This window comes from Perissodus microlepis, chromosome 18 (genome assembly GCF_051167445.1).
Source record: "Perissodus microlepis isolate ML-2025 ecotype Zambia chromosome 18, ASM5116744v1, whole genome shotgun sequence".
Taxonomy (NCBI): Eukaryota; Metazoa; Chordata; class Actinopteri; order Cichliformes; family Cichlidae; genus Perissodus; species Perissodus microlepis.
The window spans coordinates 32,981,523-32,998,404 of NC_140478.1; the positions used below are offsets into that span (position 1 = coordinate 32,981,523).

The window sequence follows — 16,882 nt, forward strand, 5'->3', positions numbered from 1 at the left end:
TCTCTCTCCCCTACTGTATATTTTGTACACAAATGACTGTCGGAGTACACAGCCTAACAGGCATTTCATTAAATATGTGGATGACACAGTCATGGTGAAGAATATTCCCATAGGCCTGTTGTGGATGAGTTTCTTGGTGTGATCAGTCATTCTTAAAGATCAACACCTTGAAAACTGAGGACCTGGTAACTGACTCCAGGAGGACATCCCCCCATCCTGCACTAACAGTAGTAAACAGTGCAGCCATTGAACTGGTGGACAGTTGGAAGTATTTGGGGTTTGTTCTTGATCATGCTCTGTCCTTTGAGTCACATCTTGATGCTACAGTGAAAAAGATCCAACAACAGCTGCACGTTTTAAGGAGATTGAAAGTTTTTAATGTTTCATGTGAAATGATGAACCTTTTTTTAAATAAAAGTGTGACTGAATCTGTTTTAATGTTTTGTATCATTGCTTGGTTTGGTGATCAGACTTGGTAACCTGGCTAAAGTGACTCGTCAGATTTCAGGCAGGTGCTGAGGAAGGCAGCCTCTGTCGTGTGAAGAGTAAGAGACATAGAGTGTCTTTTATACCTGCTGCTGTTATCATGCTTAATAACACCAAACTATAAGCGCTGTTGCCATAACAACCGCACTTTGTTGATGCTAAGGATAAAACTTGGTTAAATATTTAAGTGCATATTAGAAGTCATTGTCCATTTGGCCCAGCTGGTTCCATTTTCTATTTTTCTTTTATAATTAAAAAGACAAATTAGGAAGATTTTTTTAAAAAATGTTTTGATGGACATTTGAACCGACAGGCGTCTCACGCTGTTTCACCACAGAGTTTAATCCTTCAGTCAATTCAAATCTACCAGCTTGTTTGTAAATCTGCTGCTCCACACACATAAATATAAATAACTAATTTTACTTTTTATTGCTAGTTTTTAAGTCTTTCTTCATGTATTGTGTTGTAATTCCTGTGTACTGGCTTTGTAAACATGGATTCATAATGTTAAAGCCATGCTAACTTGCTTTATTTTCCCCACAAAACAATAAACCATATGTGTGTGTGTGTGTGTATATATATATATATATATATATATATATAAAACACACCAGGAGTCAGGTTCTGTGAATTCTTCTGGTGTCTCCACATTTATAGCTCATCTAATCTGGAAACATATCTGACTCTGAGTCTCACTTTTAGCTCAGTGATGGAGAACATTTGGCTCGTTGTGCACACAGTGCAAAGTGCTCCCTCCTCCCTCCTCACAGTGATTCAAATGCTGCTAACAGTCTGAACCAGGAGGAAGAGGAAGTGAGAGAAGTGAAACTCAAAGAGGAGACAGAGGGCGACATCATCCAGTAGGCGGTGCTCTCCTTCTGCACTGTGTTCAACCATTGTGTCAATAATAAGTGCTGCTGTGAAGAGAACAATTCTCAGACTGAATGTTGAACATCAGCTAGTTTCTCCTGTTGATTTAAACCTTGTTGTACAGATGGAACATTGGCTGTGGATTATTCTTGCTGCTCTTTTCTTTGGTGAGATACAAACATCAACATGTTTCCTCTGCACACGATTCACAACAAGGACAGAAAGAGGAGATTTAATTTCATTTTAATTTTACACTGTGGAACTTTTCAATAACTTCAATCATGTTTATTGATCCATCTCTTCCTCTGCATGTTCTGTTCTTCCTCAGAGTGTAAAGGAGAAGACAAAGTGATCCAGGAACAAGGAGATGTCATTGCTGCTGAAGGAGACACAGTTACACTTCACTGCAAATACGAAACAACTTCTGCATTTCCATATTTGTTCTGGTACAAACAGGACGTGAACGACTATCCGAAATATGTTTTACGGCGAGATGCTTCTGGAACAGAAAACGCTCAAGAGTTCCCAAAACACAGATTTGATGCTGAACTCAACAAGACATCAGTTCCTCTGAAGATCCAGAAGCTTCAGCTGTCTGACTCTGCTGTGTACTACTGTGCTCTGCAGCCCACAGTGACAGGAAACAGCAAAACTCTGTACAAAAACCTTTGGAGCAAAGACAACAGAATACTCCACAACATCCACTAGAGGGAGCCACACACTGTTAAACCTCTGATTCTTGTGTCATTGGACTGATGACAAAGACAACAGAGAAATGAAGCAGTAAAGATCAGAGACAGAGCTGCTGTGCACAAAACTATTAGAAGAAAAAATACTTTATTTATAACAAAATGTTTCTAACAGCTTTGAACACCTGCAGTTTGTTCGTGTCTCCTTTAAAACTCAAACAGTTAAAAAAAAAAAAGGAAAAATTAAAGCTGTTTTAAAGAAATTAAATTCTTTGTGACACTTTCAACGCTCCAAAATCTGAACCCACAATTCACAAATAACCACGAGACGGAAAAACAAGAACAACACACATTTCTATCAGTGAGAGATTGTCTCGTACCTGCTGGTTTAAATGACACTCAGATGCACACAGAAACCAAAGTAACGATAAAAAGGTTTGTGTGACTGTTACAGCTGCTGTTCGAAAAACTGCAGATGGATGACACCAGGTGAAAAACTACTTCTCCACTTTAATATTTACATCACCATTATAAATTTAAAATGTCATAAAATGATCCAAAAGCTGCTGGAGAAAATCACTGAAAATGTGTTGAACTTACAAATAACTGGAATCTCTGAGAGGTCGATATAATGCTATTAGAAAAGTTAAAGTCCTTTTCCAGAGTGTCAAAGAAATCTCCCAAAACAAGAAATTAGGATAAAAAAAAAAGAGAACAAAATCACAGGATGTGGCCCAGAACAATTACACCTCTCGCCTGACTTGGGAATACCTGAGTGTTCCCCTGAAGGAGGTCTGAGCTTCTCTGTTCAGGCTACTGTCCCAAACCCAGCAGCAGAAGATGGATGGATGAACTCAGTCCTGCTGGTCAGTCAGACAGGTTCTCAGTGCATCCAACCAACCACAGCAAGAAGACTTTAAACACGGCTTTCTCCAAAAGGAAAAGACATCTAACATGTAATATATTCTAAAAGATGCGTTATGTTTTCATTAGGGCAGTGGTTCTTAAAATGTCGTATGCGTACCACTGGTGATACATGGGCTCCCTCTAGTGGTACGTAGGAAGGCTCCAATTTTTGTAAAGATTAAATAATCCACGTTCTGATTGAGGGAAATTAAAACGTACAGCTCTGCTATCACTTCCAACATAAATGAAGACAGAAAACTAAACAGCAGTGACGTTTGTAGGGTTACTGAAGTTGGGCTAGCTGGTATATAATGATGTGCTACGTGGTGGCTGGTGATACAGCTGTGTCTCCAAAGGTTGATTCTGTTCATCTGGACGTTTTCAGTGGGAGAAACGTTTCGTCATTCATCCAAGTGACTTCTTCAGTCTCAGCTGACTGCAGGTTTCCCCAATCTTATAAACAGCTATGGTTACCATAATATATACAGTGAAGCTAGAGCATGAACGCTAACTTTTTATCCCTCTATAAAAGTTAACGTGAAGGTTCCGGATGGTTAGGGACAAATGCAATCGCATGGCAGACCAAACTTCAGTCATCCACAATATGAGGTTAGTCATTAATATACTGCTGCATGGGCTGGGCTGTAGTTACATCATAAGGTTTTAAAAACGGAGCTTTAAAATGAACAGTGGTAATAAAAACAGAGAGAGGCTGACAGTGATCACTGACTGTTTTCAGGGGCTTGATCAGATTAAAAACAACGCGATACAAAACATTAAAACATGTTAAAAACACAACAGCCTTAATAAATGCAGAGTAGTTTGTTCATACGTCATCACTTAAAGGTTGGATATTCCACCTGCTGAGAATGTTTTAATGCAGTACAGTTGTTATTATTATCACCTGTCACATCCTGTTTATGACAGTTATAATAAATAACATTCATATAAGAAACTGCATGTGGTGTTTAATAGGTGTATACTACTGTACTCTAATATTGGTCAAAGGCTGGTAATTTAAGAGCCATATATTTTATGTGGTGGTACTCATTGTGAAAAGAAACCCTGCATTAGAGAAAAAGCTTCATCGCAGAACGGAAAATAAAAATAAAATGAAGAACACAGTTTTACACATGACAACATCAAAATACTTGTTGGTAGATACTTGTTTTCTCCACAAAACTTTCAGCACTGCAGCTTCTGCTGTTTGTGGGTTTTCATGTGAAACAACAAATGATGACTCTGGCGGAACATTTTCCCACAGGTTTTACAGTGATACGGCTTCTCTCCTGTGTGGATCGCGTTGTGGCTTTTTAGCGACGTTGACAGAGTAAATCTTTCCCCGCAGGTCTCACAAACATACGGTTTCTCTCCTGTGTGCGTTCTCATGTGGCGCAGCAGGTTACTGCGTTTAATGAACGTTTTCCCACATAACTGGCAAGAATGAGGCCTCTCTCCTGTGTGGATCACTTTGTGTAATTTAAGTGACGATGATTCGGAAAAACATTTCCCACAGTCATCGCACTGGTACAGCTTCTCTCCTCTGTGGCTTCGCATGTGGCCCAACAAATGACTACTCTGACTGAAAGTCTTTTCACACACTGTGCAGGAATACGGCCTCTCACCGGTGTGGATTCTCAGGTGGATCATCAGATTCCCGCGTTGCCTAAAAGTTTTGCCACATATGTGGCAGGAAAACAACCGCTCTCCTGTGTGGACAGTCATGTGGCGCAGCAAAGTGCTCTTCTGAGCAAAACTTTTCTCACATGTATTACAGGTGAATGGTTTCTCACCTGTGTGGATTTTGTAATGCTCCTTTATTTGGCACTTTTTCTTAAAAGACTTTCCACAAATGTCACACTGGAGAGATTTTCGACCCGTGTCAGTGTTACACCGACTCGCTGATGGCAGGAATTCTTCAGAATTGTTGCTCTGACTTCTGTTTACATGAAGTTTTGACTCTGGATTTCCAGAGTCTGAATCTCCCTTCTTCCCTCCTTCCTGATCTCGGCTCTCAGCTGCAGCAGAGCCGTGAGTGAGGAGCTGGTCACGGTTTGCTTCTGATTCACTGTGGTCACTTTTGCTGTGAGCAGAAGTCACCGTAGAAGTTTTCGTCTCTGTCACTACGGACTGCTCTCCCTCCTGACTGCTGCAGAGTTTGTTCTGTTCCTCTGTGCGCTGTGGAGGTTCTGGTTCCCCCTGGTCCAATCTGGAGCTCCTGTCCTGGTTCCTGAGCTGCTGCTGAGGGAGAACCCCCTCCTGCTTACAGACATGCTGCTGTGGGAGGTCTGCAGGGACAATAGGAGACCAGAAAAAGAAAAGCAGTGAAATACATTGTTCCTTTAATCATGTTCGGGGTAATGAACATGGTGTATCATCTTTAGGTGGAAACTAGCGAGCTAACTCCCTGCTAACTTTGAACTTGGTTAAACTTCATAAATTCTGTTTTCGTGGATGCCTGAATGTTAAACTTAATTGTTACAGCTGATAGAGCAGCCACACTGATTATTTTATTAAAGATTAAAGGATTTAGACAGTTTGTAACTCTGTGACGCCGCAGTGATCGTTTGACCCGGAAGCGGCTAATGATGTCCGACTTAAAGACCGGATAGGAGGCATCCTTTCTGCAAACAGCTACAGTCTGACTGGAATCACTCTACAAGAGATTGTTGAAGGTCTCAAATAACTGCTGTCTATTTTATCAATGCAGACTAACAGCTAACACGTCTCCACCAGTTTAAATGAGGCTTTGTCAGGTGGATTTACAGAAACGAGCACTGCGTATTATTCACAAGGCTGGTTATTTAGATCATACTCACAAATTCTTTCTTCAGGCAAAGTTACTTAAATTCCAGGATCTGGTTAATTACAATACATCCATAATTTTGTATAAAGCTTTTACTAAACTTTTACCGGCAAATTTACAAACTAGATTTGAAATTCGAGAAAAGGTTTATAATGTGAGAGGCTTTGGAGAATTCAAATTACCCAGAACTCGAACAACCCGTAAAGGTTTTTGTGTGTCTGTATGTGGTGTGAAAATCTGGAACAGTCTGAGTTTACAATTGAAACAATGCAATAATATTCATAGATTTAAATTTCTCTACAAACAGTTGGTCTGGTCACAGTATACTCAATGATGGGTTTTAGTGTGCTCTGTAATGTTTGTTCTCTTACCATTGCTGGTATGGATTCCAAGAGAGGAAAAAAAAAAAAAGAGTGTGCGTATGTATGTATATATACGTGCATGTGTGTGTAGATATATATGTATGTATGTATGTATATGTATGTGTGTTTGTTACTTGTAATTATTACTGCCTGTTACCTGTGGTAATGCAATTTATAATTTATATATTCTGTATTCAGTTATGAAGGCTCTAATTGTTGTTTGCGAGCTGCCGTTTAGATGCTTGTATGTGCCCGGGGCTGTTGATGGGTCTGTATGCAATGATGGGCGTAGCTGCGGGAAGTTTATTGTTTTTTTTTTTGTTGATGAGTGAGTATAGGGGTGGGATTTAATAAGTTTTCTTCGTCCCACTCCTTTTTCAGGCAATTTTTGTTTTTTTGTTTTGTGCATTTTATGTTCAATATAGGTATTTGTTGTGCCTGAAAATGAACAAATAAATGAATGAATGAATGAATGAATGAATGAATGAATGAATTTATTCTGTTTATATTCTGAAAGAACAGGAAGGTTACTGAGTGCAAATGTAAACCGGTCTTTAAGTCTGACGTCACCAGCCGTGTCTGCGCTCAAACTGCGCTGCAGGTCCATAAATCAAACAATCACTGAGAGTTGAAAAACAGTCTAAAGTCTTTAGACAGTTTGTAACTCTCAGTGACGTCATATATATACATTTTACTTAGGGATGCACCGATACCGATACTGGTATCGGGGCAGATACTGTAAAATGTGTGTGTACTCATACTCGTAAAAGTTAACCGATACTAACTTATTTCATTAGTCAGAGGGTGGCTGGTCATTTCTGTTGTAGTTTTTTAGATTGGTCACTAGGGGGACATCCCGCGCTAAACAGGCACAGGGTTAGGCGAGTGAGACTGGCAGCTCCAGATAAAAAAGAGAAACTGGAGGCTGCTGTAGCTAGGCTAAACAAAATGTCAGCAGTGTGGACCGGAACAGCCAACTTTAACTCAGGTTTTGGAAAAGTGATGAAAAATGTCAAGAGAAAATCCACTGGCAGTTAAAATAACAGAGGCTCTGACTCATTTTATTTCTCTGGATGACCAGCCAATGCCGGTCGTGGAAAGCATAGGATTGAACCGTCTTCTCAGCATACTCGAGCCGCGATATGAAATTGGACACTCTGCAATAATTTAAAAGTTTATTTTATTCTCAAACCTAATTTGTATTTATTTTATTCCAAACAGAAGTGTTTATTTATTATTCTGAAAGCTCGAGACAGTGCCCAATAGTTCAGTGATATTTTGTTAAATTACAATGTGGATACTCTGCAATAATTTAACAGAAGTGCTTATTTTTCACTTGAAATTTTTTTTGTGGTCATTTTTATTACGATTTTATAAAATAGAGAATAAAATAAAACCTGTCTTCCAATTCATTGCATTTGTGTGTGTGTGTGTGTGTGTGTGTGTGGTAGAAGTATCGGTTTTTGTACTCAGTATCGGCAAGTACTCAGATCCAAGTATCGGTATCGTATCGGTTTGAAAAAATTGGTATCGTTGCATCCCTAATTTTACTATATCTTTTCTATATTTTCATCCTGTGTCGAGCCAACTGTAATGAAACTGTGTGCCTTGCACACTTGCTGTACACTGAATGACAACAAAAGCATGTCTTTAAGCACCAAGCCAACAACATTAACCAAACAACACTCGTAGGTTTGCAGCTGACATGGATCCACTCGTTTTATACATACTTTGAGTCTAATGCTGAAACTTTTTAATTATAACAATACTTCATGGTATTTCTTCCTGAAAAATAACTGCAGCTGCATCATAAATTGTGTACCAGGGCTCTGATTAGGACCAGACCATCAGAGTGAGACTCACCTGTTCTATGCACATCTGTCTCAGCACTGGCGGTGACATCCAGCTCTCTGGGCTGATGGTTGATGTCTTTCTCGATCTGGGTAGAATTATTTAAAACTTTGAATGCTTCTCTGGATTCAGTCCCAACAAACACACTGGAGTAAGAGTGAGTGGCGTTACTGAGGTCGCTTTCCTTGTAAGTAGCAGTCACCGTAAAGGTATCCGTCTCCTCCTCCAGTCCCAGCTGCTCTCCCTCCTGACTGCTGCACAGTTCCTCCTGTTGCTCTTTAATCTGTGGAGGTTCTGGTTCCTCCTGGTCCACACTGGAGCTCCTCTCCTGGTTCCAGAGCTGCTGCTCAGGGAGAACCTCCTCCTCTCTGCAGAGGAGTCGCAGTGGAAGGTCTGGAAGTAGAAAAGGACACAAAAAAGAAATTAATAATATTATAAAAAGGCAAATACTCCGATACACGCACACACTTTCAAAGTTACTACATGGAGAAAAGCCAAAACAGAGAATACACACATGCACTGACAAAAGGCCTCTGAGTCGCTTATAGTGTGTCTATACTACACAATGTACACGTGTGGATAACACGGGTAGGTTATGTAGAAGAAAAAGAGGAATTCTGGAGTAAGTTGGATGAAGTGGTACTGAGTGTCTGCAGGGGGGGAGAGAGTTCAACGACCATGTAAGTGAAGGGAGGAGAGGTGATGAGGAGGCGCTGGGTAGGAGTGCCTTTAAAGAAAGGATAGAAAAGGTTGTGTTGAACTTTAACAAGAGGGAGGAACACAGAGGGATGTATGAGACTGGAGGAAGGTGCACACAGGTGAACTCCATCTTATACAGAAGGTGAAATCTGAAGGAGACATAGCTGGGGGCATCAGATGGAAGTCTTCAAGATAACTTTGGAAATCAATAAGAGGAAGTGAGAGAAGACAGAGGAAGGGAATAAATGGTGGAAGCTGGTCCGAGCTCAGGAGGAGTTGAGACGGACTCCGAGTGGCAGGGAAGAGTTCCCAGAAGACTGGAAAGCACAGCTGACATGCTGAGGGAAAGTCTCAGGAAGGGTTTGTGTATAGTACATATTGTGTATCTGTACAGAGGAGAGAGAAGGAGGAGATTTGCTGGAAAGTGGGAAAATTTCTCCTGGAGCAAATATTCCGTCATACTAGAAAGTGTTTTGGAAAAGAGAGAGAAAAGGTCATCTGTTCTCCTGTGTGGACGGAGCAGGAAGGAGGCGTTGTTGTTGTCTCAGCTAAATGAGTGAGTGTGTCAGTACATACGATTAAAACTTAAGCACCAATGTCTTTAAAACAAACCCCAAAACACAGCCACTAATGTACAACACAGAACAGAGAAACTCCTTCTGATTGGTCAGCATTTACGTCACAGACACAAACTGTGATTCGACACTTTGAGTGCATCCAACAATCCACAGCAGAAACACACCGACTGTGATCCAGGGCAGCACGGTGCTGTGGTGGTTAGCACTGTTGCCTCACAGCAAGACGCTCCTGAGTTTGAATCCACCCCCTGCTCACGAACCTGTGTGGAGTTAGCGTGTTCTCCCCGTGTTTGAGTGGGTTCTCTGGATTCCTCCCAGTCCAAACACGTGCACTTAGTGGGGTTAGGTTAACTGGTGATGCTAAACGGCCTGCCCAGTGTGCTTCTCCTGTGGTAGCTGGGATACGAATGAAATGAATGAAACTCTCCTGCTTCATAATGACGACACAGTCTGGACAAAGAGCTACCAGAAGCTTTTCTACAACTTTACACAACAACGAGTTGAGCTGACAGACCTCAGCAGAAAACCAGACACGCGGTTAAAACTGGGCTTCTTTGTTTTTTCTCTCATATGCGGATTTCTCCGGGATTAAATGCGTAGTTAAACTTTCCAGGGGCAGGAGGACGCTCACCGGTCCGGCCCACTGAAGGTCAAAGTGCGCTGTTTGTGGTCCACGGAAGAACATCGGTTTGTGTGACTGAATCCAGCCCACCAGAGGGACACTCACCTGTCCTCCGAAGCTTGATTTGGGGTTTCCAGGTGATCTCCAGCAGTCTGCGCTGACGGTCGATCTCTTCCTCGTACTGGACGATCGTTTTTTCAAACTCCAAGAATATTTGTTCAGCAGCAGCAGTTAGTCGCTCGTTGATAAACTCTCTCAGATACTGAACTGAAGGCATTGTTGCTGCCACAGCTCTCACACAACTATACACTCTGCTACCTTCAAACTTTACTGACCCCAACACCTGTGGAAAGTTAAGGCTACTTCAGCTTTTTCCTGCTTACTTCCACCTGGTGTCACATAGGGAAGTTCCGGCGGTGGAGTGCGACTAACTTTCGTTCCGCTGTTGTCACATCGCTCTCACAGAAAACTTCATGTTTGATCTGAACAATGATTTCATTCACAAAGTGACGACACAGCAGACGGACCCACAGATCGCACCAGCAGGTCTGCCTTCATGGTTCCTCCGGGTTCAGTGACTGTTTTACCCACAACACAAAACGTTACCATGACTACCATAAATAGATGTCCAGCCCTCTATTTTAAAGTTTGGCATTAAATTATTTTTGGGTCTGTTTGGCTGAAATAATGTTATAATTCACTAATACTGGTTTTTGCACGACTCCAATCAGTGACAACACTCACATATAAATACATTTCTCTGCTTGCTTTCTTTGCTTAGTAGTAGTAGTAGTAATAATAACAATAGTAATAATTCTAATAATACTAATAATAATAATAATTATTATTATTATGACATTATTGTACATGTCTTGATGCATTCTCAATCACTGCCATCACCACTGATCAATGGTGAAGACAATTTGCATATTAATGATCATGAAACTGACCTCACAGCTCGTTGCTGGTCAGTGCTGCTGGTGTCAGTCGCTGTGCAAAGGTACAGTTTAAAGGCTGGAAGCCTGCAGTCAGCTGAGACTGAACGAGTCACCTGAATTAGTGACAAAACTTTTCTCCCACTGAAACACTTCCTGGGGTCATTGTTATACAGCTTTTTTGTTGGGAAATTATTTCTTTATGACTCAAAAACAAAACAAACAAGAAAATAAAGAGTGTGTCTTCAAACTTCACACTGATCTGAACCCAAATAAAGGAAACAATAACAGATAATGAAAATCCTATTGGTGTAATCACTTATCATCAAAGATGGGCAGTAATGCGTTACTGTAATCCGATTACTTTTTTCAAGTAAGGTGGATGTGTAAAGTTTCCGTAAAAAGTGACAAAAACATTAGTGTCTGCTGTTCACTGCGTGGGAAGAAAACTTCTTTTTACAGCGAAAAAAACCCTAAACTTCCGAGCAAGCACCGAGTGCGCAGCGACGTAATGGGAAATTCACAGAGAAACTCGCGGATTCTTCCACTGGCCGCCGCGGCACACCTGCACCAGGGTAAACCTCCGCCTAAACAACTCCAGCTTTACAGGTGAAAATAGAGCAACAGGACCGCTGAGTCTTTGATTTTATTTATTTTCTGCTGTGTTTTACTTGCATCTATTTGAAAGACTGAGTGTAAACACAAAAAAATATTTTATTTTATGTGCTGGAATGTGCAGAAAATAGGTTTAAATATTAAACAAATTTCTTCAAGTCAGAGAATGGTGCATATAATTAAATCTTTGCTTGATGCATAAAGTTAAAAGGTTAAAACTTAATAAAACAAGTTTTAAAAAGAGACTTTTCCATTTGATTACATTTTGTATGATGATTATTCAGAAAAAGTAGAATTGGGCTGAAAGATCTATCGCTTTATCACCTATTCAGGCTGTAAATCGTGTTTTTAAAAAGTAACTAAGTAACAGTCCAGAATTGAATTCAAAATCCTGCTCCTCACATACAAGGTCTTAAATAATCAGGCCCCATCTTATCTTAATGACCTTGTAGTACCATATCACCCTATTAGAGCACTTCGCTCTCGCTCTGCAGGCCTACTTGTTGTTCCTAGAGTATTTAAAAGTAGAATGGGAGGCAGAGCCTTCAGTTTTCAGGCCCCTCTTCTGTGGAACCAGCTTCCAGTTTGGATTCAGGAGACAGACACTATCTCTACTTTTAAGATTAGGCTTAAAACTTTCCTTTTTGCTAAAGCATATAGTTAGGGCTGGACCAGGTGACCCTGAATCCTCCCTTAGTTATGCTGCAATAGACGTAGGCTGCCGGGGGATTCCCATGATGCATTGAGTTTTTCCTTTCCAGTCACCTTTCTCACTCACTATGTATTAACAGACCTCTCTGCATTGAATCATATCTGTTATTAACCTCTGTCTCTCTTCCACAGCATGTCTTTTATCCTGTCTTCCGTCTCTCACCCCAACCAATCACGGCAGACGGCCCCGCCCCTCCCTGAGCCTGGTTCTGCCGGAGGTTTCTTCCTGTTAAAAGGGAGTTTTTCCTTCCCACTGTCGCCAAAGTGCTTGCTCATAGGGGGTCATATGATTGTTGGGTTTTTCTCTGTATCTATGAAGCGCCTTGAGGCGACTTTTGTTGTGATTTGGCGCTATATAAATAAAACTGAATTGAATTGAATTAACTAATTACTTTTGAAAATAAGTAATCAGTAAAGTAACAGGATTACTTTTTTGGGGAAGTAATCAGTAATTAGTTACTGATCACACAAAAACATGAAACAGGTAAATATTAAATTATATGTTAAAAATGTGTGTTATTTACAGCATAAATTTCATGTGCTATAATTTATGCATGTGTTCGTGGCCTACTGTGACCTGTATACTCAGTGGTTAAAGTGGGTCGTAAAAATGTGAAACACAATTTAAGGTTAAGACCTGGCAGTCAGGACTTCAGCATCTTGACGAGGAATGAGCATGAAGGGAAGAACATTTTCTAACGTTTCTAACTGCTCAACGAATGTCAGCAAACACTCATGTTTGTGTCTGCCAGATAAAGGTCCAGCTGCTGTGTGATGTGACTGAGAAAGATGTAAGAAGGATAGCAGAGGAAGAAGAGAGGTGAGATTAAGGGTAAGGACTGCCCATTAAGATTTGATAAACAAACAAAAAATTATACAAACAATAATTAATGAATGAAACTCAAGCTGTGAGTGATCTTTGATCAGGTTCTCTTTGTTTGAGAGATGCTGTCAGTGTGTTTCTGACTGCGCTGTAACTTCATGATCGTCCTAGATCATGAAGTTACAGAGTTTGTCAGCTGTGACGAAACAAAGAAGAGTCCAGTTTAGAGGCAGCACTGTTACTCTCCAGACAAGCTGAGAGCAACAATTCTTCTTGTTTTAACAATATCCAAGAAAACAACCAGAGTTCCTCATCTCTCACTTGGAAGTAGCAAATATAACTACACAAAGAACCAGGAAATCATTATATTTACTGTCAGGTTTAACTAATGAAGAAGCTCCTTCATGTTTTCTCTTGTCCACCTGTGATTTCTCGTGGTGTACCACAGGGATCAGTCTTAGTCTTGATGCATTCTCATTCATCCACCTAAGTAAATCTCCAAAAGTTGGAGAATTTGCATAATCATGATGAAGGAGCTGACCTCCCAACCCATCTCCCCTTCAGTAGCTAATTTCAATCATTATGCAAATGTACTGTTTATAAGATTTGGGGAAACCTGCAGTCAGCTGAGACTGAAGAAGTCACTTGGATGAGTGACGAAACGTTTCTCCAGCTGAAGACGTCCAGATGAACAGAATCAATTTTTGGAGATCAGTCTTAGGTTAGTATCCTCTGATCTGAGGATGTGATGGCTGCAGTTACAGCCACACAGTGGTAATATCCACCAAATATTAGTGTAGAGGCTTATATGTAACACTACATTCACACTTTTCTTTCTTTGAACATAGAATTTAATTTACAGGATAATAAATAACTGGGTTTGGTTTAGAATTAATTTAAATACTCACATAACACTGTATTCTAAAATAAGTGCGCACATTTTAGTTTACACTGTTATGTATGATTTAGTCTGTTTGTTTTCTGAGTTACCTCAGCTGCAGCTGCTCCAGTCTCTTGATTGATGAGCCAAGAGGTGGAAAAGGGGCGGAGCAAGTCTGTATGGAGAACTGCAAACTGGCTCATACCATAACTCTGGATCATGGGGGGAATTGGAATCTTTTTAGTTAGTTTTTTTGTGTATTCTACCCCTTTTATGTGTTTTTGTGGGATGATCAGCCACTATTAAGTTTCTCCTTTGTCTCACTCTCGATGAACAAAATGGTTTCCTGACAGAACCAGAGAGTAGCTTGGTTAGTGATTTAGCGCGGAAACCTGTAATGGTGCTGGAAGGAGTTCCAGGGGAATGTTGAGCTGAGTAACCAGGAAGTGACCTAGAATCAACTAATGGATGTACGGAGTGAGTGTTGGTGTTTAGTGAAATCTTAGCGAATAGCATGAATCTGGGCAGGGAAAATCTGCCAGAATCCTTGTGACTACTAAGGGACGTGGCCGTTTGGCTGGGAGGGACAGTTGTGAATGTAATGGTAGATGGCCTGTATTTGTATAGCGCTTTACTTAGTCCCTAAGGACCCCAACACGCTTTACACTACAATCAGTCATTCATTCACACACTGGTGATGTCAAGCTACATTGCAGCCACAGCTGCCCTGGGGCGCACTGACAGAGGCGAGGCTGCGGGACACTGGCGCCACCGGGCCCTCTGCAGTCTGCCAGCAATGCAGACTCTCTTATTTTTGGACTGAAGCAGCACAGAGCTGAAATATGAGCTCCCACCTGAAAGTGAAGATGCTGCTACTAGTGTGTAAAGCAGGAGGAAGTGAGAGAAGTTCAAATCCAGATCAGAGAGGAGGAGCAGAGATTCAGGGAGGAGCTGAGCTGTTACTGAACTAGAAGAGAGAGAAACCTCCACATTCAACAGAGTTCAACACAAACCATAAACTTTACCTTCATTCAACATGTTGTCTTTGGACTATTTTGCACTTTCTTTACTGATTCTCACCATTCTAACAGGTACGTTACAATCTGTGTGTTTAAAGAAACACATTTGAATTGTGATGATTTATAAAAGAATAAAACATGTTTCTGTTCCTTTAGGTGTCAGCTGTGAAGATCTCACTCCAACCAACAAAGAAGTGTTCAGTGTAGAAGGCAGCACTGCTACTCTGTCCTATAGATACTCCAAAGCTGCAGTTTATGATGATTATTTCTTCTGGTATCGACAATATCCTGGAAAACCACCAGAGTTCCTGATCTCTCACTCAGGGACAGGGGAGAAAATATTAAATCCAGTCACAGGATTAAATGTAAAAGCAGTTGATAATAACAGACAAATGGATCTTCAGATCTCCTCTGCTGCAGTGACTGACTCTGCTGTGTACTACTGTGCTGTGAGGCCCACAGTGACAGGAAACAGCAAAACTCTGTACAAAAACCTTTGGAGCAAAGACAACAGAATACTCCACAGCATCCACTAGAGGGAGCCACACACTGTTAAACCTCTGATTCTTGTGTCATTGGACTGATGACAAAGACAACAGAGAAATGAAGCAGTTTGGGTCAGGTGGCAACGATGGCAGATGAAGGTCTGATTCCTGGTTGCTGAAACTAGTTTTGGGTACTTTGTGATGTTCCCCCTCTGGCAGGTCCAGACTCTCCTCTGTGCTTATGCTCTGAACAACATTTCAGAGTGCCTGGCCCTCTTGAGGTCTCTGAGCAGGATCCTGGACGCTGCATCATCTGGTAACTCTATTGTGCTTCTGAGGACTTTATGTGTCAGAGTGACACAATGGTGGTTTCTGTTTTACTGGACTTGTGTGCTAACCACAGTATAGGTTGATGCTTGACTCTGTAATTGCATCATCAGGTGTGCAGCAGTGTGTTCTGGACACTCTGGTGAAGAGAGGAGCTGAGCTGTCATCTGATCACCATCTGGGGGTGAGTTGAGTCAGGTGGTGGGGGAGAATGCTGGACAGGCCTGGCGTATCAAAGTGGTTCAGGTGATCTTCAACTCCCACCTCCAGCAGAGCTTTGGCAGCAGTCTGAGTGAGGCTGGGGACTCATTGCTGATGGGGCTGTGCAGAGCTTTGGCTGCAAGCTGGTTGGTGCTTGTAGTGTTGCTAACCTCCTAACCAGATCTCAGTAACTCCTCGTGTTTTGGGGAATGAAAGGTCCAGCTGAAACATCCACTCTTTGTCAGATTGTTGTCTTCATTCTGGTGGTAATTCAGCTTTAATTTATGACTTATGAGTTTGTGCTTGTAGCTTCTGTTACCTCACCATGTTCTCTTGTGTCTGCTCATAGCTCTGTGGACTTGAGTTACCTGAAACCTGAAGGATTCTCTCATTGTCTGCTGTTTGGAAAGGACTGACTTGTAACAGAGCTGGAAAACTCACCTGGAAAACTCCCCCGCCCATCCACTCTCCACCCACTCAGCCTTCTGAAGCCTTCACTTACCTCCCTGACACAGAAACTCTAAAAGTGAAACACAAGAAAGGACTCTAATAAATACTATATAAGCAATTCTGACTGCACTGATACTCAGCAGTCGTTCTCTCGGGCAGTTCTCTGGTGTCTCCCTGCTCTGTCCCTCTGCAGGAAACCTACTTACCTGCCCCCCTGTCTTTGAACCTTCTCAAAATAAAAGCATGTAAAGCTTTAGCCTCATGTGGGCTGCGTTAGAGTCGATGCATTCCTGTAATCATGACACTGAGAGGTTGCTCCACTGATTTAAATCATGTATTAATCATAGTGGAGAGAAATTAATATGAATATTTCCTGTGTGAAGATGATGGTGTGATATCAAGGGAAAAGTCCTGAGATTTGGTTCCAAGATGGTGCCAGTGTTTTCGGCGAGCCGTCTCCTCGAGCTTTGTCTACTGTTTGCTATCCCATTTTCTATGATATTCATCCTGCCCGTATTTTTAAGGAAGCGCTGAATACTATTGGGCCTTGTATTTTATTAATATTGA

General features: G+C 41.3%; 1 protein-coding gene across 1 annotated transcript; it reads right to left on the reverse strand.

The window, feature by feature from the left end:
* Nucleotides 1–1,082: 1,082 nt before the first annotated feature.
* Nucleotides 1,083–10,485, reverse strand: LOC146368639 (uncharacterized). Its single transcript, XM_084912213.1, has 3 exons — nucleotides 9,975–10,485; nucleotides 7,983–8,363; nucleotides 1,083–5,239 (listed from the first exon to the last, which is right to left on the reverse strand). Exons 1-3 carry the CDS (start codon nucleotides 10,144–10,146, stop codon nucleotides 4,137–4,139), a joined length of 1,656 nt encoding a protein of 551 aa, XP_084768339.1. The 5' UTR covers nucleotides 10,147–10,485; the 3' UTR covers nucleotides 1,083–4,136.
* Between the last annotated feature and the right edge of the window lie 6,397 nt (nucleotides 10,486–16,882).

Coding starts and splice junctions, on each gene's coding strand:
- LOC146368639 (XM_084912213.1), bottom strand. CDS start 10,146: ATGCCTTCAGTTCAGTATCTGAGAGAGTTTATCAACGAGCGACTAACT. Junction 8,364..9,974: donor AATCAAGCTTCGGAGGACAG/GTGAGTGTCCCT, acceptor TTCTACTTCCAG/ACCTTCCACTGCGACTCCTC. Junction 5,240..7,982: donor GACAGATGTGCATAGAACAG/GTGAGTCTCACT, acceptor TTGTCCCTGCAG/ACCTCCCACAGCAGCATGTC.